We start from the raw sequence: 26,648 nt of genomic DNA, 5'->3' as shown, positions 1-26,648 counted from the left end.
CGTCCACAATCTCCTCAGCTATCTTCTTCAGAACTCCTGGATATAGTCCATTTAATCCAGGTGACTTTTGCATCTTCAGACCGAGTTTGGAAATCAAGGAAGAATGCCTGTGATACAATTAAAGAAATTAACATATAGGAAATTCTGAGGTATGGCCAAAGAGAAAAAGGAAGCATACATAAGGTTTAGGAGGATGGGAACTGATGAAAGCCCTTGAAGTATATAAGGAAAGTAGGAAAGATCTTAAACTAGGAATTTGAAGGACTAAAAGGGGTCATGAAAAGTAATTAGCAAACAGAATTGAGGAGAAACCCAAGGCTTTTCATATAAAAACAAGAGGTTGGCCAGGAAAAGGGTTGACCCACTCAAGGACAAAGGAGGGAAACTGTTTGGAGTCAGAAGAGGTAGCTGAGGCCCTAAATGAATATTTTGTGATGGTATTCACCAAAGAGAAGGAATTGGTGGAGGATGAGCTCAGGGAAGGGAGTACTGACATCTAAGCCAAGTTGCTATTAAGAAGGAAGAGGTGTTGTGCACCTTAAAACTTATTAAGGTAGATAAGTTCCTGGGTCCTGACGGGATTTATCTCTGAATATTGAGAAAAGCAGGAGAGCAAATTGCTGGAGCATTGACAGACATCTTTGTAACCTCTTTGGCTATTCTCCAGGATTCTCGGACCTCACCTTTAGCCAGTGTAGTTCCATTCTTTTAAGAAGGGTAATGGAGAATAAATCCTGGAAATTACAGGCCTGTGAGCCTCACATTGGTGGTTGGGAAATTATTGGAAAAAGGTCTCAGCAACAAGATCTATAGCACTTAGAAGCAAATGGACTGATTAGCGATAAATGGCATGGTTTTGTGCAGGGGAAGTCGCACCTCATTAACGAGGTGATGATTGAGGGAAAAACAGTCGATGTTGTCTATGTGGATTTCAATAAAGCATTTGACAATGTCCCTCATGACAGACTGGTACAAAAAGTGAAGTCACATGGTATCGGGGTGAGCTGGCAAGACTGATACAGAACTGGCTTAGTCATAGACAGGGTAGTGTTGGAAGGTTGCTTTTGGGAATGGAGGGCTGTGAATAGTGGTGTTCCCCAGGGATCTGTGCTGGGATGTCTACGTAAGTGATTTAGAGAAAAACGAGGCTGGTCAAATTAATAAGTTTGTTGACTGTATAAAGATTAGCAGAGTCGCAGATAGCGAGGAGAATTGTTAGAGAATACAACAAGGATATACAGAGGAACCTCGATTACCTGAAGGGCACGCCTGGTGAGTATTTTGTTGAATTAATTGAATGCCAGATAACATAGTTAGCCAAGCACTGGGACCTTGCGATCTTGTTTGAATAATTGAAATTCAGTTAATCAAATGTTGGATTATAGAGGAACCTCTATAGATCAGTTGGAGGCATGGGCAGAAAATTGGCAGATGAAGTTTAATCTGGACAAATGTGAGGTGATGCATTTTTTGGAAGGGTAAGTACAGGTGGAAATTATACAGTGAATAGCAGAACCTTTTAAGAGTATTGATTTGCAGAGGGATCTGTGTGTGCGAGTTCACAGATCACTGAAGGTGGCAGCACAGGTAGATAAGGTAATTAAAAAGGTCTATAGCATGCTTGCCTTCATTGGAAGGGGCACGGAGTATAAGGATAGACAAGTTATGCTGCAGCTTTATAGAACTGTAGTTTGGCCACACTTGGAATATTGCGTACATTTCTGGTCACCACACTACCAGAAGAATGTGGATGCTTTGGAGAGGGTACAGAAAAGGTTTACCAGAATGTTGCCTGAAATGGGGGATTTTAGCTATAAGGGAACAGGAGTAAGATTAGGGCCAATCAAATATAGTAGTGAAAAATTGTGTGTGGAATCTGAGAACATAGGGGAAGCACTTAATGAATAATTTTCATTAGTATTCAAAAGGGCAATGTTATTGAGAATATGAAGATACAGGCTATTAGATTAGATGGAATTGAGGTTGACAAAGAGGAGGTTTTAGCAATTTTGAAAGATCTGAAATAGATAAGACCCCTGGGCTGGATGGGATTACTTCTTGGATTCTCTGGGAAGCCAGGGAGATTGCAGAGCCTTTGGCTTCGATCTATAGTCATCACTGTTGACAGGAGTAGTGCCAGAAGACTGGAGGGTAGTAATGTTGTTCCCTTGTGTAAGAAGGGGAGTCAGGACAACCCCAGTAATTATAGGCCAGTGAGCCTTAATTTGGTTGTGGGTAACATGTTGGAAAAGATGATGAGTTGGAATAACTTAATTAGAGATAGTCAATGTGGTTTTGTGAAGGGTATATCATGCCTCACTAACCTTATTGAGCTCTTTGAGAGGGTGACAAAGCAGGTGGATAAAGGTAAAGCGGTTGATGTGGTATATATGGACTTCAGTAAGGCATTTGATAAGGTTCCATATGGTAGGCTATTGCACAAAATACGGAGTTTCGGGATCGAAGATGATTTAGTGGTATGGATTAGAAATTGGCTAGCTGAAAGAAGACAGGATGGTTGTGGATGGGAATTGTTCATCCTGGAGCTCAGTTACCAGTAGTGTGCCACAAGGGTTTGTTTTTGGGCCACTGATGTTTGTCATTTTCATAAATGATCTAGAGGTGGGTGTAGAAGGATGAGTTAGTGAATTTGCTGATGACACTAAGGTAGGCAGAGTTGTGGATAGTACTGAAGGATGTTGTGGGTTACAGAGAGACATAGATAAGATGCAGAGTTAGGCTGAGAAGTGGCAAATGGAGTTTAATGCGGAAAAGTGTGAGGTAGTTCACTTTGGAAAAAAGTAACAGGAATGTGGGGTACTGGGCTATTAGTAAAATTCTTGGCAGTGTAGATGAACAGAGAGGTCTCTGTGTTGAAGTGCATAAATCCCTGCAAGTTGCCACCCAGGTTCATAGGGTTGTTAAGAAGCCACATGGGAGATTGAGTTTCAGAGCCACGAGGTCATGCTTCAGTTGTACAAGACATTGGTAAGGCTGCATTTGAAGTGTTGCAAACAGTTCTGGTCACTGCGTTATAGGAAGGATGTGGAAGCTTTGGAAAGGGTTCAGAAGAGATTTGCTAGGGTGTTGCCTGGTATGGAAGGAAAGGTCTTATGAGGAAAGGCTGAGGGAATTGAGGCTGTTCTTCTTGGAAAGAAGAAGGTTGACAGGTGACTTAATTGAGATGTAGAAGATAGAGGGTTTGATAGGGTGGACAGTGAGAGCCTTTTTCCTCTGATGGTGAAGGCGAACACAAGGGGACATAGCTTTAAATTGAGGGGTGATAGATTTAGGACAGATATCAGAGGTACTCAGAGTAGTAGGGGTGTGGAACGGCCTGCCTGCAACAGTAGTAGACTTGCCGACTTTAAGTGCATTTAAATGGGCATTGGACATACATATGGATAATAATGGAACGGTGTTGGTTAGGTGGGGCATCAGATTATCTTCATAGGTCGGTGTAACATCGAGGGCTGAAAGGCCTATACTGTGCTGTAACATTCTGTGTTGTGTTCTAACAGTCAGCCAAGTTTGAAGGGGAGGTCACGTCTGACCAACTTGACTGAATTTATCAAAGAGGTAAACTGGCGTATAGATGATGGCAGTGCTTTTGATGTAGTTTCCTTGGATTTCAAGGATTTTGATAGGTTCTGCATGGGAGATTGATAGCAAAGGCAAAAGCCAGTGGTATTGAAGGAAATTTGGCAAACTGTGTCCACAGTTGCCTGAGTGGAGGAAGCAGAGGGTGATGGTTGAGGTGTGTTTTTTGAACTGGAGGTCTGTGTCTAAAGGGGTCGCACAGAGGTTAATGATGAGCCCTTGCTGTTTGTGGATTATGTCAATCATTTCAATCTTGTTCAGAAGGTTGATCAGTAAGTTCACAGATGATCCAAAAATTGATTGGGCGGTAAATAGTGAGAAAGTTAGCTTTAGATTATAGGAGGATTGACGTGGTTAGTCAGATGGGCTGATCTGTGGCAAATGGAATTTAATTTGGATAACTGTGCAGTGATATGCTAGGACAGGACAAACAAAGCAAGGAAATGCATGGTCAATGGTAGGATTCTGGGAGTCATTGAGGGACTTTGTGCATGCACACTGGTTCCTGAAGGTAGCAAGACTTGTTGATATTGGTAAAGAAGGTATGGTATACTTGCCTCTTTTAGTTGCGGCATATAACATAAGAGCAGGAGATGATGCTGGAACTGTGTGAAACGTTGGTTAGGCCACAGCTAGAGTATTCTGTGAAGTGCTGGAATCCACGTGATATGTGGATGTGATGGCACAGAAGAGATTTACCAGGCTATTGCCTGGGCTGAAAATGTGTTGCCGGAAAAGCGCAGCAAGTCAGGCAGTATTCAAGGAACAGGAAATTCGACGTTTCGGGCACAAGCCCTTCATCAGGAATGAGGAAAGTGTGTCCAGCAGACTAAGATAAAAGGTAGGGAGGAGGGACTTGGGGGAGGGGCGATGGAGATGTGATAGGTGGAAGGAGGTCAAGTTGAGGGTGATAGGCTGGAGTGGGGTGGGGGCGGAGAGGTCAGGAAGAAAATTGCAGGTTAGGAAGGCGGTGCTGAGTTTGAGAGAATTGACTGAGACCAGGTCGGGGGAGGGGAAATGAGGAAACTGGAGAAATCTGAGTTCATCCCTTGTGGTTGGAGGGTTCCCAGGCAGAAGATGAGGCGCTCTTCCTCCAACCGTCGTGTTATTATGTTCTGGCGATGGAGGAGTCCAAGGACCTGCATGTCCTTGGTGGAGTGGGAGGGAGAGTTAGTGTTGAGCCACGGGGTGGTTGGTCCGGGCGTCCCAGAGGTGTTCTTTGAAGCGTTCCGCAAGTGGGCAGCCTGTCTCCCCAGAATAGAGGAGGCCACATCGGGTGCAGCGGATGCAATAGATGATGTGTGTGGAGGTGCAGGTAGCTGAAAATGTGTTACCGGAAAAGCGCAGCAGGTCAGCTGAAAATGTGTGGCCTGGGCTGTAAAGTTTCTTTTTGAACGCCAATTGGACAGACTGGGATTGTTTTCCTCAGAATAGCGAAGATTGAGAGTGGAAACTTGATCGAGATGTATGGAATTTGAGGGGCACAGATAGGGGAGACAGGAAGATACACCTCCACATGATGACCGGAAGGAGGCATACATTTAAAGTGAGGAGCAGAGGATTTCAAGGATGGGAGGAAAGGCTCTGGGTGGAAGAGTGTGGAGAATCTGGAACCCCTTACGTGTAAGGGTTGTAGAGACAGAAACCCTTGAACGTTTTAAGAAGTGTTTAGATGTGCACTTGCAATGCCAAAGCACACCTGGCTATGAGTCAAGTGCTGGAAACTGGGATTAGAGCAGCTAAGTTGTTTTTGACTGGTGCAGGTGTGATGGGCCATCGTACCTTTCTCTGTGCTGTAGATCTCAATGACCCGATGACTCTGCCATTGAACCACAAGAGCTCACAAACAGATGTCACTTTTTAAAAAATTTCTGATTAGTTAACACAGCATTTTTTTCCCCAGATTACACTCTTTCAAAGACTTTTGCTTTAAAGTTCCTGTTCATACACGTTCAGACCTATATCTGGGATAGGTGGCACTTCAACCTGAGGCTTTAAATTGAGGACACCATCCACCACAGGACTTGTTCAGATTTAATTCATTAAACCTGTGGGCTTGTGGCACAACGGGATCAGGTCCGACTCCACATCAGTAGATTGCGCATTCAAATCACGTCAGGCTCGCTGTGCTTAATTGAAGCTCAATTTCTATGGGTGGCACCATGGTTAACACTGCTGCCTTACAGCACCAGAGTCCCAGGTTCAATTCCAGCCTCTGGCAACTGTCTGTGTGGAGTTTGCACATTCTCCCTGTGTTTGCGTGGGTTTCCTCCCACAATCCAAAGATGTGCAGGTCAGGTGAATTGGCTATGCTAAATTGCCCATAGCGTTAGGGAAATGGGTCTGGGTGGATTACTCTTCAGAGGGTCAGTGTGGGCTGGTTGGGCCGAAGGGCCTGTCTCCACACTGTAGGGAATCTGATCTAATCTAAATAAATTATTGGCATTGACACTATCTCCCCACTAAGTCACCGGCTCCCCTGCCTCTGAAATCTCCTTGTTTGCATCATAGTTAGTATCCCAGCTATCCTGAGAGAGACTGGGGTTCAATTGCCTGAGGGGGAATGGTTGATTTCTCTCTGATTCAAGTATTTTCCTATTATTGTCGCACTGCCTGTCAATTATTTGTCATCAGTTTCATGAGGTGCAACATCAGCTCCCAGCATCTGAAAGGATTTTATCTGGACTTCCAGGCAATGGAGAAATTACATCCATAGATCCCTGCCAACTACTTCAGTCACTTCTTCACGATCTGACTCCTGAGGGAGTTCCCCGGCCTGCACTTGTACTTGACAGTTTTTTAGTTATTTGTGATAAAAATGTGCAGCTTCCGGACAGGATGTGACTCTCTGTAAACCGCAGCTTCCTGCACCGGGTACACTGTAGCTGCAGGAGGCCAGAGTAAATGGCTGGTTGTTTCATAAACTAGGCCAACTAGCAAGTCACAGGCAGGTCAATCGTAGCTGGCATGTCGAGCTGGGCGGGGAGCATTGGGCTGGTCAGTAGGCATTGAACTAGGCAGTGGGCAGGAGGCATTGAGCTGGATAGTGTGCAGGGCAGTGGACAGAGTGCTGGGCTGGTCAGCCTGTTGGATAGCAGTCAGCTGTCTAGGCCAGATGATGTTTTGAGTGGTAAACAATGTGCTGAGCTGGGCAGCAGGCTGTGTCAGTGAAAATAGGTGTATTTCAGGGCAGTTGCCGGAAGTATTCACAAAGGCAAATCATTGAAGATGTTTAAACATTGATGAATTTTATAGTCTGAGTCTGTATAACACCTGGATGATTTGACAATCTTCTTGGATCTCCTGATGGAATAACCTCCCTGTGATTGGGCGTTCTCACTTTTGAAGCCCTTGACTTGCTGATGTATTCAGGTAAAAAATGGCTTATGCCCGAAACGTCGAATTTCCTATTCCTTGGATGCTGCCTAACCTGCTGTGCTTTAACCAGCAACACATTTTCAATTGCTGATGTATTCAGGCCAGTTGTTTTCATGGTGGTTTCCCTTTGGTTTATCTCTGGATGTGCTCTGTGCACAGTAGGAATGCTGGTGTACATGATGGGTAATATATTCAAATCTAAAACAGAAGCAGAAGTAGGCCATTTGGCTCCTTAAGCCTGCTCAGCCATTTCATCAGACCATGACTGACCTTGTTTGTGTTCCGGATTGCACATTCCCACCTACCTCTGATAATTCCTTGTCCACCAAGAATCTACCTACCTTGAGTTAAAAATATTCCATACTGCCACCTCTGAAGCAGCCTCGCAAAGTTGCAAAACTTTCTCTCAAAAGATCTTTACTTAAAAGTGACCCTTAATTTTAAAACTGCTCCCTTATTGTTCTATACTCTCACTCAAGAGAAAACATTCTTTCTATGTCCAACTTGTACAGGATCTTAGCCACTTCAATTAAGTCACCTTCTAAACTCAAGGGAAAACCATCCCAGACTGTCCTATCTCTGTTCAAAAGACAACTCACTCATTCCAGGTATCAATCTCGTAAACAACCTCTGGTCTGAATCACACAGTATACAAGAGGCCTTTTAACCCATTGGTCTGTACTGCCAACTCTACCCTACACTTCTCAGTCTTCCTAGCAGTAAGCCCATTGTCTTTCATCATGGAATCCCTATAATGTGGAAGCAGGCCATTCAGCCCATCAAGTTCACACCAACCCTCTGAAGACCATCCCAACCCCCATCTTATCCCTGTAACCCTGCATTTCCCCTAGCTAATCCACCTAACCTGCACATCTTTGGACTGTGGGAGGAAACCCACGCAGACACAAGGAGAATGTGCAAAGTCCACACAGACTGAGGCTGGAATCGAACCTGGGTCCCTGGTGCTGAGAGGCAGCAGTACTAACCACTGAGCTGCTGTATCGTCCATAGCCTTGAATGTATCAAGTACTTTTAAAAAAGTTGAGGTTTCCCACTTCAGCAACCCTCCCAGGCCGTGCATTCCAAAACCCCACTCTCCCTCTGGGTGGGGGAGAAAAAAATCCTCCAGTTCACTCGAACCTTTTGCCTTTCACCTTGAAAAGTGTGTCCACTTGTTCTTGACCCTTCAAGCAGAACAGCTGCTTGCTTTTCACCTTGTCCATGCTCCTCACAAGCTCATACTTTTTTTTTCTAGTGAGCTTCATTTTATCCTCTAATTTCTTTCTCCTGATTGACCTTTAAGTCTTGGTCATTCTCAATATTCTGACCTGTCACCTGACCTGCCTGTCACCTTTTTGCAGTTTGTGCTTTTTCTTTGATAATTTCCTGAAGTACTTAGTTAAACATGGATGGTGAGTTCCCTTTGGAATTTTTGTTTGTGCTAGGAACATATTTATCCTGAAACAGCCTCTCAAATGAGTGCCACAGTTTGCATTGATCTATTCCCTAGTCTAGTATACTTGTTCATTTCAACTAGTTCTATTTTTACACCCCTACATTTACAATCATTTAGATTTAAAATATGTATTCCCTTTGAAACTGTACAATTCAATTCTGTTGTGGCTTTTACTATCTGCTGGTATCTTTACATGGGTCATTAATTGATCATAAGACCATAAGACAGAGGAGTGGAAGGAAGGCCATTCGGCCCATCGAGTCCACTCTGCCATTCAATCATGGCTGATGGGCATTTCAACTCCACTTACCCGCATTCTCCCCATAGCCCTTAATTCCTCGTGACATCAAGAATCTATCAATCTCTGCTTTGAAGACATTTAGCGTCCCGGCCTCCACTGCACTCTGGCAATGAATTCCACAGGCCCACCACCCTCTGGCTGAAGAAATGTCTCTGCATTTCTATTCTGAATTGACTCCCTCTAATTTTAAGGCTGTGTCCACAGGTCCAAGTCTCCTCACCTAACTGAAAAAAATTCCTAGCGTCCACCCTTTCCAAGCCATGTATTATCTTGTAAGTTTCTATTAAGTCTCCCCTTAATCTTCTAAACTCCAATGAATACAATCCCAAGATCCTCAGCTGTTCGTCATATGTTAGACCAATCATTCCAGCGATCATATGTGTGAATCTCCACTGGACACGTTCCAGTGCCAGTATGTCCTTCCTGAGGTGTGGGGACCAAAACTGGACACAGTACTCCAAATGGGGCCTAACCAGAGCTTTATAAAGTCTCAGTAGCACAACGGTGCTTTTATATTCCAACCCTCTTGACATAAGTGACAACATTGCATTCGCTTTCTTAATCACAGACTCAGTCTGCATGTTTACCTTTAGAGAATCCTCGACTAGCACTCCCAGATCCCTTTGTACTTTGGCTTTACGAATTTTCTCACCGTTTAGAAAGTAGTCTATGCTTTTATTCTTTTTGCCAAAGTGCAAGACCTCGCATTTGTTCACATTGAATTCCATCAGCCATTTCCTGGACCACTCTCCCAAACTGTCTAGATACTTCTGCAGCCTCCTCACTTCCTCAGTACTACCTGCCTGTCCACCTAACTTCGTATCATCTGCAAACTTCGCTAGAATGCCCCCAGTCCCTTCATCCAGATCGTATCATGTTACACAATACCAAGTCTAATTTAACCCGTTCTCTGGTTGGTTCCAGAATGTGCTGCTCCAACAAACTCTCAATTATTATCTGGCCTCCTCATTGAGGTCTCTGTTACTGATCTGACTTGCCCAATTAATATGTAGTTTAAAATCACCCACAACTATTATTGGAGTTTTACTTGATTATTTTCACTTTCCCAACAACTTGCAGAGACTCCCCAAATACAGCTGGACACTTACTCTGAAGTTGAGGACAAATGAATTCAAACAGCTCTGATGAATTTAGTTCACTTCCTGCCAGCTTGCTTTGGAGCCCTAATCTACCAACTCCTTTCAGCGATGCCAACTGCTTGTCTCGGGGCCCTCATCTTCTCCACCCCTCTCAGCGGTGCTAGGTGTACATCTCAGGGCCCCCACCTTCTCCACCCCTCTCAGCGGTGCCTCCCTCTGAGAAACCTCTCATGGGGAGAAGGGGAGGAAAGGTAACACTACTCTTACATGCATGATGGGGAAAACCCATGATCTGTTACCCAATTCACCATTAAACATCTCCCCCAAAAAAAAGGCCAGTTGATTTCCCCTATCTATTCAGCTCTGCGTTTCAGAATTCCAGGGTTTTGAGAAGAGTCCCTTCCGATTTGAAGTTGGCACTAGCTGTTTTTCCAGAGAGGAAGGAAAGAGAATTCCGGGAATACAGACCAGTTTAAACTCTTATCAACCATTTGAAAAAATGCTGGTGTTATTAATCAAGTCAAACTTAATAAATCATAGTTTGAGTAGAGCAAGTCTCTTTAAATATATAAATAGGAGAGAGAAGTAACGGGTCAAAGGAGTGTTTGATGAATGGTAGGACACTATGAAGGTCAGAGTGTTTTTGGAATGCTAGTCCACAGAACCCTGAAAGTGGCAGGAAAGGGTAATTAAGGTATATGGGGTGCTTGCCTTTATCAGCTGGGGCACAGATTATAGAGCAATGAGGTTTTGTTCGAGCTGTATGGGACTATGGTTAGACCATAGTTGGAGTACTGTGTGCTATTCTGGTAGCCATGCTACAGAAAGAATGTGATTGCATTGGTGAGGGTGCTGAGAGGAGATTACCAGGATATTCCCTGGGATGGAGCATTTCCACTATGAAGAAAGGCCGAATAAGCTTGGGTTGTTTTCTTTGAGCAGAGATGATTTGAGATGTTTTGGGATCGGGGGAGCCTGAGCGACGTGTACGATGTTATGAGGGTCATGGACAGAAAGCAGTTGTTGCCCTTGGTGGAAGAGTCAAGAACAAGAGGCACACTTTTGAGTTGAAAGGCAGGATGTCTGGAAGGATTTGAAGAAAATGTTTTCTTCACCCAGAGGATTGGGGGGGGGAGGGGGTCTCTGGAATGCACTGGCTGAGAGGGAGATGAGATGGGAAACCTGAACCGTTTTTAAAAAATTAACTTGGATGAGTACTGGAAGTTCATAACCTTCAAAACTACAGGTCCAGTGCAAGAAAGTGGGATTAGTGTAGGTTGTATTTTTTTTTTGGTGGGCTGTAGCGCCTCTTCTGTATCATTTATGGTTCTGAGAGGCCAAAGTGAAAACAGGCCCTTTGGAGATTGAAGATAATGGGGAGTCAGGAAATGGAAGAATTGAGTATATGTATATGTTGCAACATTTGGTAAACCCTACCCACCCACTAATTTAAACCTGCAAAACGGGTTTAACCCATGCTGTCATCTGTTAAAATTCGAGGGGCAAATAACTATCCCAAAAGTCACTATTTAGAGTAGAAATTAACAACTTTAATTTTTAAAAGTCTAATTAACTAACACCTATTTACAACTTGTTTATCTAAACCTATCTTTTACCTTTCCCTCTATAATGCTAGTCTGATAAAACCTTAGATTAAGATTTACCAAAAAATTCAAATTTCAGAATGAGCCAGCTGTTGAATCTTCTCTTGGTATCTTCCTCTGTAGATTTTCTCTCTAGTTCAGTGTCAATCTTTTTTTTTCTGTGCAAACTCCTTCTCCAGCCAGGTACCTCTGAGTTCTTAGTGGCAGCCTACATCTGTTAGTCTTTTGGCAGATCTCCTCAGCTGTTCAATTTTCCCCAGTCTTCAACCATCAAAGCATCAGATTGTGTAATTGGCTTTTTAATATTGTCAATATACTGAATCAAACTTGATTGGAGTCTTTTTTTCTTTGGGGGGGGGTATAATTTAAACTGATTGGCCCATTTAGTCAGTGGGCGGCACGGTGGCACAGTGGTTAGCACTGCTGCCTCACAGCGCCTGAGACCTGGGTTCAATTCCCGACTCAGGCGACTGACTGTGTGGAGTTTGCACGTTCTCCCCGTGTCTGCGTGGGTTTCCTCCGGGTGCTCCGGTTTCCTCCCACAGTCCAAAGATGTGCGGGTCAGGTGAATTGGCCATGCTAAATTGCCTGTAGTGTTAGGTAAGGGGTAAATGTAGGGGTATGGGTGGGTAGCGCTTCGGCGGGTCGGTGTGGACTTGTTGGGCCGAAGGACCTGTTTCCACACTGTAAGTAATCTATATTTGTTTTTATCTCCTGGCAACTAACTACTCTAGCTGCTGGGCCAAAGGTTGCATTGTGTCTTGTTCAGAACACTTGGTGCTGTCAGTTACTTCTGCTAGCCTTTAACTGTCTTAAAGATACAGTACACCCACATCTTCATAACACTTAAGTCAGAGATAATTTTTTTGCCTGCCAAGGGGATTGAAGGTTACAGGGAGAAAGCAGGGGTTGAGAAAACTCAGCTGTGATCAAATGGTGGAGCAGACTCAATGGGCCAAATGGTCTAATTTCTGCTCCAATGATCTTAAAGTCTTAAAAATCGTAAGAATTGAATAATGATTTAACATCAGTTTCCAAAAGTTGGGAGGGCATAACAAAAAATATTACTCAAAGGAAAGGTCTAGAGAAACTAATAAGGCTATATTTTAAAAAAAAAGTCCTCTATCATACTGAAGGAAGTGGCTACAAAGTTGGTAGATGCACTGGAAATATCCCAAAGGATCAGAAATCTGCCAAAGGAACACCCTTATTCAGGTGAATTCAGCTTAAGATAAGAGCCTACAGTATTGGAAACAGTATATGAGCATGGATATGGGATTAGCTAACCGATAGAGAGGGTTGAGATAAGAAGGCCTTGTCCAGATTAGCCAGTGGAGTGGCAAAGGAATCTGTGTGACAGCTATTTACCACATTTATTATAATGACTTGGACGAGGAAGCGAACATGCCACTACCAGGTTTGTGAATGATGCAGAAAAAAACCCAGATGGAAAGGCAAGTGATGGGGACAAAGGGAATGGAGTATGAAAATAAAATAGCATAAACTATACAAGGCTAAAACAGGACAAGGCACTTGTCAGACTATACCTAGAATAGTTTTGATGATCTTACATAAGGAAAAATATAATGACATTCTAAAGCGTCCATATGTTGTCAGCCCAGAGTAGGTTCCCTGGACTGATACAGGGCATTGAAACACTGTTTCATGAGGAGAGGGTAAACTGAACTTGGATTCATGGAGTTTTGAAGAATGAGAGGCAACCTTGTTGAAACATACCAGATCCTTGGGGGACTTGCCCAGGTAAATGTATAAATGTTATGACCCTTTGTGAGAGAATCTAGGACCAGAGGGTTTAATCTCAGAATAAGGTGTGACCCATTTAAGACTGATAAGGAGGAATTGCTTCTCAGAGGGTAGTAAATCTGTGGAATTATTTACCACTGAGGCCTGTTGAGGCTGGTTCATTAAGTATATTCAATGCTGAGATAGACAGATTTTTAATCAAGGAATTGGCTATTGTGTGAAAATAGCAGAAAAGTGGAGTTGAGGATTATTATCTAATGACCCATTCTGTTCAATGGCGGAGCAGATTTAACCAGTCTACTTCTGCGTGTTCTGATCTCATAGTTTCAATGTAACAAAGAGGATTGATGAGGGCAGAGTAGTAGATGTGATCTATGTGGACTTCAGTAAGGCGTTCGATAAGGTTCCCCATGGGAGACTTGTGAGCAAGGTTAGATCACACGGAATACAGGGAGAACTAGCCATTTGGATATACAGTCGGCTCAAAGATAGAAGACAGGGTGGTGGTGGAGGGTTGTTTTTCAGACTGGAGACCTGTGACCAGTGGAGTGCCAAAATGATTGGTGCTAGGTCCTCTACTTTTTGTCGTTTACATAAATGATTTGGATGTGAGCATAAGAGGTACAGTTATTAAGTTTGCAGATGACACCAAAATTGGAGGTGTAGCGGACAGCGAAGAGGGTTAGCTGAAAATGTGTTGCTGGTCAAAGCACAGCAGGCCAGGCAGCATCTCAGGAATAGAGAATTCGACGTTTCGAGCATAAGCCCTTCATCAGGAAGAGGGTTACCTCAGATTACAACAGGATCTTGACCAGATGGGCCAATGGGCTGAGAAGTGGCAGATGGAGTTTAATTCAGATAAATGCGAGGAGCTGCATTTTGGGAAAGTCAAGCTTAGCAGGACTTACACACTTAATGGTAAGGTCCTAGGGTGTGTTGCTGAACAAAGATCTTGGAGGGTAGGTTCATAGCTCCTTGAAAGTGGAGTCGCGTGTAGATAGGATAGTGAAGGTGGCATTTGGTATGCTTTCCTTTTATTGGTCAGAGTATTGAGTACAGGAGTAGGGAGGTCATGTTGCAGCTGTACAGGACATTGGTTAGGCCACTGTTGGAATATTGCGTGCAATTCTAGTCTCCTTCCTATCGGAAAGATGTTGTGAAACTTGAAAGGGTTCAGAAAAGACTTACAAGGATGTTGCCAGGGTTGGAGGATTTGAGCTCTAGGGAGAGGCTGAACAGGCTGGGGCTTTTTTTTCCCTGGATGGGGCATGGATAGGATAAATAGACAGTCTTTTTCCCTGGGGTTGGAGAGTCCAGGACTAGAGGGCATAGGTTTAGAGTGAGAGGGGAAAGATATGAGACCTAAGGGGCAACTTTTTCACATTGGGGGGGGTGGTGGGGTGGGGAGTGGTTTGTGTATGGAATGAGTTGTCAGAGGAAATGGTGGAGGCTGATACGATTGCAACATTTAAAAAGCATTTGGATGGGTATGTGAATACGAAGGGTTTGGAGGGATATGGGCTGGGTGTTGGGAGGTGGGACTAGATTGGGTTAGGATATCTGGTCGTCATGGACGGGTTGGACCGAAGGGTCTGTTTCCATGCTGTACATCTGACTGTCAAAACAGGGAGCTCAGTGCTTAGCACTGCTGCCTTATACTGCCAGGGACTCTGGTTCGATTCCAGCCTCAGGCAGCTGTCTATGTGGAGTTTGCACATTCTCCCTGTGCCTGTGTGGGTTTCCTGAATGTTCCAGCTTCTTCTCAGAGTCCAAAGATGTGCAGGTTAGGTGGATTGGCCATGCCAAATTGTCCACAGTGTCTAGAGATGTGTAGGTTAGCCATGGGCTTTGAAGATTTACAGGGATAGGCTGGAGTGGATGCTCTTTCAATGGACCAAATGGCCTGATCTTATGCTATGATTCAAACTGAGACCCCACAGCCCACTCCAATTGACACCCTAACATCCACCCCCTCCACCCACGCTCAGTAGCAGCTACATGTGCGATCTATACAATGTTCCTATCCTGTACATTCCATACCCACGATCACTTCCATCTGAAAAGACAAGGGGTGCAGATATATGGGGACATCACTATGTGCAAGTTCCCTTCCAAGATCAGACCTGGAAAAGTACTGCTATTTCATCACTGTCGAAGAGTCAAAATCTTGAAGCTGCCTTCCTGTTAGCATTGTGGACCATGAAGGTAAATCACTGCTACCTTCTCAAGGGTAACTAGGAATGGACAGCAAATGACACCATATTTCACGAACAAATAAAAGAAAATAAACATCGTTTCTCAGTGGAGAGTGAGATTCCCCATCAGGTTCTGTGTCTGGGGTGTGGTGTCTTTGGGTAAGATTTGATCATATTTGTGTAGTTGAACTGTTGTTTTTTTTTTTGGCTGGTTTATTTAAGCAGGTACATTGTCCTGGTTAGTGAACTCGTGTAATGTATTCACTGGTGAATTGTAGATTTGTTTGTCGAGTTGAGCGAAACTGATCTAAGCTTGAATGCATTGCTTCTTTTTCTAGTGAAGGACTACAAGAGTCTTTGTGATGAGCAGCCCATTGGGAGGTTACTGTTCCGCCAGTTCTGTGAGACCCGGCCGGAGCTGTGTCACTGTGTGCAGTTTCTGGATGCCATGGTAAGTGTCTGTGCTGGACCCCGTAGTTGTTTGAACCTATGACTCTGTCCCATCGTGTGCTGCCAGCGCTTTTATTTTTCTCTCTGTTCCTGACTCTTGTGGATAGAGCTAGCTCCTTGCAATATTCAGACCCACGTGACTGTTGTATCACATTGTGATGGAGCAGGCTGAGGAGTTTGTGCACTGCCTGAGAAATGCTGTTGGCCCCAGTGCCAAGTATGGCAGCACGATGGTTCAGTGGTTAGCACTGCTGCCTAACAGTCCCAGGGACCCGGTTCAATTCCAGCCTTGGGTAATTGTCTATGTAAAGTCTGTATGTTCTCCCTGTGTCTGCCTGGGTTTCCTCCAGGAGCCCAGTTTCCTCCCACAGTCCAAACCTATGCAGGTTAGGTGAATTGGCCACGCTGAATTGTCCACAGTGTCCAGAAATATGTGGGTTAGGTGTGTCAGTTAGGGGAAATGTAGAGTAATAGAGTAGGGGAATGGGTCTGGGTGAGATACTCTTCGGAGGGTCAGTGTGGACTTGTTGGGCTGAATACCTTGTTTCTGCACTGTCGGGATTCTGTGATTCCCGTTCCAGTCCTCCCCTCTGTTTTCTCTCTTGCAGCCTGCACTTGGCCTGTCTTGACACATTCAGACCTGGGCATGTTCAGAAGTAGATAATTCAATCCACTGTTTTGTAAATCAAAAGACAAGCTACTTTTTTAAAACAGAAAAGAGATTTCGAGTAAAAGTCAAGTTGCTGTTTGGTTTGCGAACAAAAAGGAATCACTTGATGTATTAAGTTAATCTCTCCCAACTCAACAACGTCATTGTATCAGGAAATGCTTTGTAGAAACGGTTCTGGAGTCCTGATTGAAGAAAGGCACCTCGTTTTCTGCTTGGGCACTTTACAATATTGAAGTCCACAACTTCAGAGTGTAACCTGTACCCGTTTTCTCACGTTATGTGGTATGATTAAATTAGGTGATAACGTGAAAAAGCCATTTTGACTTGCTATCTTTTCAAAAAAAAGTCTGTTCCTTTTTGTAATAAGTTTTCTTTAAATACCTGAAAATCAAAATTCCATGGACCTTAACTTTAGAATCCAAGTTTACTTGTAATATTATTCGCCTTTCTCTCGATCCAACTGTGCAATAAAGCTGATTTTCACATCATAAAGGCTTCTGCTTCTCACTATTTTCTGAGACAATTTTATACCTTGATTTAATCGTCTAATCTATCGAAACTACAGCCTCTGCTCATATTTTTTTTTAAAAATTCAATCTATTCATGGCGTATGAAAATTTCAGTGACTGGGTTATCTGACCTTAATTGCATTTGAGAAGGTACTAATGAACAGCTGCAGTCCCTTTTGTAGATAATGATGAAATCCTTTTTTTTAAAATATCCATTTCGGTTGTATTATCAGAGCTGGCAAATAGAGAGGAAGCTAGCTGGAGAATTGTAATATTCAGGAAATGTTTAGTGTTCCAATTAATCAACCCACCATTACTTAATCCTGCCAAAGGCTAAGGACAGGATTTGTTGTAAGGCTTTCACCCATATCGGTTCAAAGTTCATTTAACAGCAATGTAAGGGTAAGTTAGTTTTGGTCAGTCAGTCAGTTGGAGGATGTGGAAGCAGGTAGCTCCTACCTTTGAACTGCCAGTCAGTCAGGTACTTGGGGCTAGAGTGAGAAGGTTCCTTCCTGGACAGGATGCTACTCTGGCAGAGAGGAATTGGAGATGCTTGTGAAACAGTAACACTTAAAGGTTGGAGTTAGCTCTCGGGAAAAGCCTGGGATACTTTTAAGGCTCAAAGAAGCTTAGGAGCAATTAATAATTCAGTACAAGGGAAAGTAGAGGTGAAATAAGCCCACCGGTATTATTTGCTTCGTGTGGCTAAGCAGGATTGGAGCTCACAGAAACCAGTTGTCTAGGGAAAAAGCTGGAATTGTATCCAAGGGTACGTGCTTGAGTGCAGTTTCCAGAATCCATGAAAATGCTGTTCTGGGAAAAGAAAGTAAAAAAGAAAATGCGTTCTGGTCACCATGCTATCAGGAGGATGTGGATGCTTTGGAGAGGGTATAGAAAAGGTTTACCACGATGTTGCCTAATATAGGGGATTTTAGCTATAAAGAAAGGTTGGATAGACTGGGTTTGTTTTCAATGGAATGCTGAAGGTTGAGGGGTGACTTGAGAGAAGTTTGTAAGATTGTCAGTGGAATGGATAGAGTTCAAAGTATGAGGCTTTTTCCCAGGGTGAAGGGGTCAGTTAGTAGGGGACACAGGTTCAAGGTGCAGAGAGGAAGGTTTAAAAAAGATGTGTGAAGCAAGTGCCTGATTGCTGCCAGAGATGGTGGCAGAAGCAGACACGATGGCAGCATTCAAGAAACACCTGGACAAATACATTAATAGGATGGCACCAGAGCAATACTAGAGGGATAATTGAAGACTGTTTTAGTGTGGAAGGACAAAATGCGTCAGTACAGACTCAGAGGGCTGAAGGGCCTGTTCCTATGCTGGTTTGTTCTTTTGTTCTCTTTGTACCAGAAAGTGACTGGTTGCTGCAGCAGTCTTTTGAGAAGGTGGCTTTTAAGGAAGTTCTGAGGCAAGGCCTTCAAGTGAAGCACTGCAATTATTGTAGAGTTTAATGATCAGCTGGATAATTTAATGTTTTTGGAGTTAGTGCACAATCAAAGGGTTCTGTCTTGACTGATATGATATTCTGATATGGGGCTTGCAACCATAAGTTGTCACTTACACAGAATTAGCCAAAGATAAATGAGTATTAGACAGTAAGTTGTGGCTTTATTACAGATTGTATTGCTGTCTTCACTTTGCATATTGATGTTTCTTTTATCTTTGTTCAAAGACCATGGCTCAATTTGCTTTATCCTCTGGTCCGTAGCCAAGACCCAAGGGGGAGAATTTCAGGATTTTGATCCAGTGACACTGAAGGAACGGTGCCACAATTCCAAATTAGGATGGGGAGGGGTTTGGAGGAGATCTTCTAAGTGAACATGCAGGAGTGGTGTTCCCATGTTTGTGCTGCCCTTGTCCTTCAAGATGGAAGTGGCCATGATTTGGAAGATCTTTCTGCAGTGCATTTTGTTGGTAGTATAGAAATTGCTGGAAAAGCTCAGCAGGTCTGGCAGCATCTGAAGAGAGAAATAATTAACATTTTGGGTTAACTGATCCTTCCTTCGAACTGATAGCTTAGAAAACATTGGTTTATATGCAGAAGGATGGGCGGGAATAAGCGATAGGTGGAGAGAGAAGAGCAGTTGGACAGACAAAGGAGTGCATAACAATCTGGCTAGGAGGATGAATAGCTATTTAAGAACTATTCATGGCTAACAATGGATGGTATGTAGTCGCACACTGATAATAAGGCCTGGTGTTTGGCTTTAGGACATGGGAAAGCTCAAGCCCTAAAGTTGTTGAACTCGATATTGAGCCCAAAGGGCTGTTGAGTTCCCCAGGTGGAAAATGAGGTGTTCTTTCAGCTTGCACTGAATTTCGCTGGAACGCTGCAGCAAGCCCCAGACCAATGTTGACCAGGGAACAGGATGGTGTGTTGAACTGATAAGCAACTGGAAGCTCAGGGTCTCTTTTTGTTTTGCAAACAAAACGTAGGGATTCTGCAAAGCGGCTACCCAGTCTCCACTTTGTTTCCCTGATGTAGGAGAGACCACGTTGTGAACAGTAAATGCACTAGACTAGATTAGTGCAGGTAAAGTGTCACTTCACCTAGGCCATTGGATACTGTGGAGTGAGGAAGTAAACAGACAGGTGTTACACCTTCTATGATTGCAAGGGAAGGTGCTGTGAGGAGTGTTGGGAATGAAGGAAGGGTGGTACAGGGTGTCCCGGAGGAAGACTGACAAGGGAAGGGAATATGTGTTTTGTGGCATCTCACTGGAGGTGGTGGCTAATGACCCTGTGGATGTGGATGCTGTTGGGATGGTAGATAAGGACAAGGGGGACCCTATCGCTGTCATGGAAGGGAAGAGTGCAGGTGAGGGCCAGAGTGCAAGAAATGAGTTGGACCCAGTCAAGGAACTTGTCGACAACAGTGCTGTGGAATCCTCGGGTGAGGAAGAAGGTGGACAGTTCGGACATTCTTTTGTCAAAGTTGGCATCATCGGTACAGATGCAATAGAGACAGAGGAACTGGGAGAATGACGCAGGGTCTTTACAGGATGTGAGGATGTATAATCCAGGTAACTCTGGAGTCAGTGGGTTTCTAGTGGATATTGATGGTCAGCCTAGCCCCAGAAATGGAAACCATGTCAAGGAAGGGAAGGGAGAAATCCAAGATGGATTAAGTGAAAGTGAGGGCGGGGTGGAAATTGGAATCCAGATCATTAAACCTTTTGAATTCCAGATGACAGGGAAGCAGAAAGAGTTGTGAGTGAGGTCCAGAATAGGACTGGAGCATAGTCCAAATATGTGGGGTTTTTTTTGTAGATAGTACATACTGCTGCTTCTGAGTGTTGGTGGCGTAGGGAAGGGATGCTGAAGTGGTTGATGCAGTGTCAGTCAAGCGGGTTACTTTGTCCTAGGTGGTGTCAAACTTCCTGGGTGTTGGAGCTGCATCCTTCCAGGCAAGTGGGGATTATGGCATCATTTGCATCTTCTAGATGGTGGACAGGCTTTGGGGAGTCAGGGGAGGAATTACTCCCTAAGGAATCCCCAACCTCTAACCTGTTGATGTAGCCAATGTATTTAAATGGCTAGTCCAGTTAAATTTCTGGTTATAAAGATCTAAAGCTGAGAAAAAGGCCTTTTGGTCGATCACATCCATGCTGTCAATATCCTTTCTAATCCCTTTTTCCAGCACTTGCCTCATAACTTTGTCTGTCTTGACATCGCATGAGTGCATCTAAATACGGAGTTAAAAATCACACAACACCAGGTTATAGTCCAACAGGTTTAATTGGAAGCACACTAGCTTCGGAGCGACGCTCCTTCATCAGGTGATCAGGACAATCACCTGATGAAGGACCGTCGCTCCGAAAGCTAGTGTGCTTCCAGTTAAACCTGTCCGACTATAACCTGGTGTTGTGTGATTTTTAACTTTTGTACACCCCAGTCCAACACCGGCATCTCCAAATCTAAATACTGAGTCATAGAGATGTACAGCATGGAAACAGACTCTTTGGTCCAACTCGTCCATGCTGACCATATATCCTAACCTAAATCTAGTCCCATTTGCCAGCTCTTGGCCCATATTCCTCTAAACCCTTCCTATTCATATACCAATCCAGATGCCTTTTAAATGTTGCAATTGTACCAGCCTCCACTACTTCCTCTGGCAGCTCATTCCATATACGTACTACCCTCTGCATGAAAACGTTGCCCCTTAAGATGCCCTTTAAATCTTTCCCCTCCCATTTTAAATCTATGCCCTCTAGTTCTGGGCTCCTCCACCCCAGGGAAAAGACTTTGTCTAGTTACCCTATCCATGCCCCTCATAACTTTATAAACCCTCAGCCTCCAGGGAACACAGCCCCTGCCTATTCAGCCTCTCCCTATAGTTCAAAATCTTCTAAAACTGTTATGAGGATTGCGGCCTCTGGTGAAAATGTTTCTTTTCTCTCTTTATCTAAACCTTCTGCCACTTACTTCAAATTTGTGCGAAGATTTGTAGCTCGGGTGCTCGTTGTTGTGGTTCTGTTCGCCAAGCTGGGAATTTGTGTTGCAGATGACCAGCTATCCTTAGTAGCCACACATGCAGATGACAAGCAACATGAGTTTGACTGGGACAATGCTACTATTATAGGACAAGCCAAACACAGAACAGCCAGGGAATTCTTAGAGGCATGGCACTCATCCACTGATTCAATCAACAAGCACATTGACCTGGACCCAACGTACCAGCCACTGCAGCGGACAGCTGGAACAGACAACCAGAAGTGGCAGCGACAAACCACTATAAATGCCAGAGGAAAGATCACAGAAGCACTTCACAGGAGGTTCCCAAGTACTGAGGATGCCACCTAGACAGGGGACGGAACCTCTGCAACATAAATTCCCAGCTCGGCGAACAGAACCACAACAACTTACTTCAAATCTATCCCCCCCCACCCTGGTCATTGGTGCCTCCAATAAGGGGAAAAGTTTCTTCCTGTCTATCTTATCTATACTCTTCAATGTATGTGATTGCCAAGGTCCTTCTGATTGTCAGTGCTTCCCAGGATCCCATCATTGATCATGGTGGCTCAATGGTCAGCGCTGCTGCCTCACAGCGCCAGAGACCCAGGTTCCGTTCCCACCTCTGCGTGGAGTTTGCACATTCTCCCCGTGTCTGCGTGGGTTTCCTCCACAATCCAAAAAATGTGCGGGTCAGGTGAATTGGCCATGCGAAATTGCCTGTAATGTTAGGTGAAGGGGTAAATGTAGGGGAATGGTTCTGGGAAGGTTGCGCGTTGGCGGGTCGGTGTGGACTTGTTGGGCCGAAGGGCCTGTTTCCACACTGTAAGTAATCTAATCTAATCTAATGTTTGTCCTGCACAGATGCATCACTTTTATCTGGATTGGAATCCATTTGCCTCTGACCAGTCTGACCCCTAGGATGTTGATAGTGGGGGAATTCAAGAGTGATACTGTGGAGTTCAGCTTTTCTTTTGTCCATGTTTGACCCAAGGCTGTAATGAATCAGGAGCTGAATGGCCTTGTGGAATCCACACTGGGCATTGCTGAGCAAGTCTGGCCTGATACCACTTGATGCCTTACAGCACTTTACTGATTGTGAGTTAACCGATGAGGCTTACCCCTTCTCATTTCATTTGATTTTTTTCAGGAGCTTTTTATTTACTTCATGCTTGGACTCAGGATTGATAAAGATCGATATTGCTTTAAATTGAGGAGGCTGTGTGTCGAGAGAGCTGCAGTGTTTAAAAATATCATCTTGATTGGAGTGCATGGAGAGTTGGAGACCATGTTGCCTTTTCTTGGAGCAGTGAGAGCAGAAAGCAGACACTATGGAGCCAATAGTTCTGAGCTAGAGGGAGGATTATTTTCCAGCAGTGTTTAATTTGTTCCTGACCAGATAACCATGGCTTTTGTCAGGCTAGTGTGGAAGTGAGCAATGAGCTTGAAAAGGGAGAGCATTTGTTTTTAAAATCTGTCGGTCAGTCTGTCCATGTCTTTCTCAGCCTGTGCTCTCCTGCTTGCTCCTGCCCACTTGCCTGCTATCGCTCTGCAAATCCTACTGAAGGAGGGTTAAATCCTCTTCAGACAGTCAGAGGGCAAATTCGCAATCCATGGATGAAAGTGTTGGTGTACTGAAAGGAATTGGAGGAACTGAAACAAATAGCTCACTGACTCCAGTCTCCATACTGGTGCCATCCCGCTGTTTCCATATTTCCACCCTCCCTTGATATTCATCTCTGCCTTTGTGTCAGTCTATTTGTGAAAGGATAAAGTTTACTTTACAGAGCTGTAGGCTCTGAGAGAATTGCTGTAGGCCAGTGAGAATTCATATTAAACTGTTTTATTTTCTTAAGTGCAGAAACCCAATGAGGACTTGAGTTTGTCAGTCCAGTAAATTGGGGATTTTGGATAGTTTGACTAAATAATGTCACAATTGGGATGAGGCTGAGAATAGTGGGGTTTGATTTCCAGTTCACTACCTGGCGGATTCTTCTAGTCTCTGTCTAAAGGAGACTGGTTATTGCAGTTGACTTGATGACACTTCTGTATTTCAGAACAAAGCCAACAGCATGAGTTTGATTTCTGTTCTAGGTGATGTGGACTTAGGACTTTCGTCATGCTCAAAGAATCTGACACGGTAAATTGAGTCAGTATTCTTGATTCAAGAATGAGAGATGGTCAGATTGAAGCACTGAAGGTTCTGGAGAGATTTGATGGGGTCGCTGCTGAGAGACACCATTTCCCCCGGGATGGGCAATCGAGAACATGGAGATCCTGTCTCAGGGAAGGGGCCGATCACTTCGGACTGAGGAGGAGAAATTTCCTTGCCCAATGGATTGAGACATTCTGGCATTCTCCACCTGGGGGAGCTGTGGAGTCTACATCGCTGAAAGTGTTTACAACTGAGGTTGATAGATTAGAATACTTATTGTGGAAACCGGCCCTTTGGCCCAACAAGCTCACACCGACCCTCTGAAGAGCAACCCACCCAGACCCATTCCTCTACATTTACCCCTTCACCTAACACTACGGGCAATTTAGCATGGCCAATTCACCTAACCGGCACATCTTTAGACTGAGAGTGGAAACTGGAGCACCCGGAGGAAACCCACGCAAACACAGGGAGAATGTGCAAACTCCACACAGGCAGTTGCCCGAGGGGGGATTTGAACCTGGGTCTCTGGCACTGTGAGGCAGCAGTGCTAACCACTGTGCCGCCCTTTATGTTTGGTGCCTCAGAGAATGGAGGGATGTGGAGTGTGGTGAGGGCAGCTGAAACCCAAGATCATCTGTGAAAGAGAAGCAGGCCCAGCAGTCTGAATGGTATTCTGCTCCTACCTCTGCTGTTCTCATGTCATTGATGGTCTGTTTATGCTTCCTTCCCAGGCTGACTATGAGGTGACTCCAGATGAAAAGCGAAAAGATTGCGGTCAGTGCCTTGTGGACAAGTTCCTCGACCCCAAGGTATTACAGTGTCTCCCTTCATGTTGCCATGCCGGTGGCGCGGGCTGTGTGGTGGGATGTGGTGCCTGGAACTCTATATGGTCAGGGGATTAAGCCAGGTTGATGTCCATCTCCACAATCACCTACATTTTTGGGCAAAAAAGCACGAGTTGAACTGAGTTCTGACGCATGCTGACCTTGTGTTTTTATTTTCTCTTGAGTCTCCCGAGTATATTTCGGAGATACCCAGCAACATGAGGAGTCATTGTTTGCAAGAGCTGCAAAATGGAGCCTGCAAGGAGCTCTTCAAGGATTGTCAGAAGTGAGTGTCGTGGAGGGAAGCTATGGTTCAACTCCTAGATTCTCTGAGTAATTAGATCAACGTTCACAAGTCAATTGCAGGTTTCATTAATCCCAGCATTGCAATAACTTAGCACCTGTAGTGTTGTGAATTGACCCAAGCTGTTCCACAGGAGAAAAACAACTATATAATATTGAGCTTGATAGAGGGGGTAAGTGAGGCATCTGGCTGTAGGGAGGGCTTTCTGGAGCTCAGTCCCTCGGAACTTGAGGCATATCCTGAAATGACAGAGCATTTAAAATGCTCGGGTGCTACAGTTAGAGGAGGGGAGCGATCTCGGGTGGTTGTCAAGCTGGAAGAGATCACAGGAGCGGCAGTGAGGCTATGGAGGGATTTTGAAACAATGATGAGGATTTTGAAATCCTGTTGCTGCTTGTCTATGGACTAGCATGGGGCTGTGATCACAAGGGTGAGAGGAGAATGGGACTGGGGCTGATACTTCGAATGTGGACAGTGAGTTTTGGTGGCTCAGGGTTGTTGAGGGCAGATTCTAGGAGTCCAACCAGCAGCATTAGAATAGGCAGGCCTAGAGGAAACAAAGGCAGGGATGAGGGCCTCCAAAAATGATGAACTGCAACAGAGTCACACTTGGGCGATGGCAGCTGCGAAAATGTGATCTCCATGAGATGTGTGTCCGTCGGGGGGGGAGCATGGGCAGGGGGTGTTTGTGTATGGAACGTGGGTGGACAATGTTCACTGACTGCTATCTTCAGTCCTTCTATTCACTTTTCTCTGACAGGTTGGTCCACGATTTCCTAAGTGTTGCACCTTTCTCTGATTATATGGACAGTTTGTACTTCAGTCGCTTCCTCCAATGGAAATACCTGGAGAGGTGAGTACTGCCCTGCAGGAGGATGGGGTAGCACGTAGACTGATGTGGGTGTTTGACTGGGGATAGGGCTGAGGTATTCTCCGATGGAATCTGAGGAGTCACAGTGATGGGAGCCTTGTGTCTCTGAGTAGTCCTGTCCCTGTCATCCGATCTCCCTTGGGGATTGCTGTAATGGTGGACATAGTTATTAACAGCTCTCCATGGAAGCTCAGCCTGCTATTCATAGAATCCCGACAATTTAGCATGGTCAATTCACCTGACCTACACATCTTTGGACTGTGGGAGGAAACAGGAGCTCCTGGAGGAAACCCACACAGACACTGGGAGAATGTGCAAACTCCACACAGACAGTCACTCGAGGCTAGAATCGAACCGGGATTCCTGGTGCTGTGAGGCAGCAGTGCTAACTACTGAGCCACTGTGCTGCCCTGGTGTATAATTTGGCGCTCTCTTATTCAACAGGCAACCTGTGACCAAGTACAACTTCCGCCAGTACCGGGTGCTGGGAAAGGGAGGCTTTGGGGAGGTAAGTGTTGAGTTGGACAGATTGCTGTCAGTGAGATCCCTCCTGTACCTCCTGTTTGATATCTGTGCCTTTCTCCCTCTGAGGTCTGTGCCTGCCAGGTTCGAGCCACAGGGAAAATGTACGCCTGTAAAAAGCTGGAGAAGAAACGAATCAAAAAGCGGAAAGGAGAGGTCATGACTTTAAATGAGAAAGAGATTTTGGAAAAAGTGAACAGTAGGTTTGTAGTAAGTACTTGAAATGGATTCAATATCAGAGCCACAGGCAACCCCACAGTCCCCGGCCCACCAAATCTGTAGTCTGCCTCCATCCCCACGTTTTGGCTGGACTGCCATCTTTTCTCCTACATGATGATTATTTTGCTATCCTAAACTGAAGATATACAGGAGAAGTTTAATTTCTCTACAATGGCACTTTTTTCCCCATTGAATTCCATTATTTCCCTACCTACGCCATTCCTGTCTCTACCCTCCTGTTTTTGTCCTACCAGCTGCCAAT

The 26,648-nt window shown here is 44.6% G+C and overlaps 1 protein-coding gene across 5 annotated transcripts in view; it reads left to right on the top strand.

Moving 5' to 3' along the window:
* The window catches only part of grk6 (G protein-coupled receptor kinase 6), a 45,974-nt gene that overhangs the window by 7,528 nt on the left and 11,798 nt on the right, over nt 1-26,648 (top strand). For 3 of the 5 annotated variants that reach the window (XM_060837073.1, XM_060837074.1, XM_060837076.1), the window contains exons 3-8: nt 15,737-15,849; nt 24,378-24,455; nt 24,656-24,756; nt 25,535-25,627; nt 26,090-26,153; nt 26,237-26,377. In XM_060837073.1, the coding sequence (XP_060693056.1) occupies nt 15,737-15,849; nt 24,378-24,455; nt 24,656-24,756; nt 25,535-25,627; nt 26,090-26,153; nt 26,237-26,377 (590 nt within the window). Of the gene's footprint in view, nt 1-14,636; nt 14,691-15,736; nt 15,850-23,817; nt 23,899-24,377; nt 24,456-24,655; nt 24,757-25,534; nt 25,628-26,089; nt 26,154-26,236; nt 26,378-26,648 lie in introns of those variants that run through there. The other 2 variants (XM_060837077.1, XM_060837078.1) reach the window with 2 other exon arrangements.

Source organism: Hemiscyllium ocellatum, chromosome 16 (genome assembly GCF_020745735.1).
Source record: "Hemiscyllium ocellatum isolate sHemOce1 chromosome 16, sHemOce1.pat.X.cur, whole genome shotgun sequence".
In the NCBI taxonomy this organism is placed as follows: Eukaryota; Metazoa; Chordata; class Chondrichthyes; order Orectolobiformes; family Hemiscylliidae; genus Hemiscyllium; species Hemiscyllium ocellatum.
Note: the sequence above shows the minus strand (reverse complement) of the source record. Positions and strands in the feature narration are given on the sequence as shown.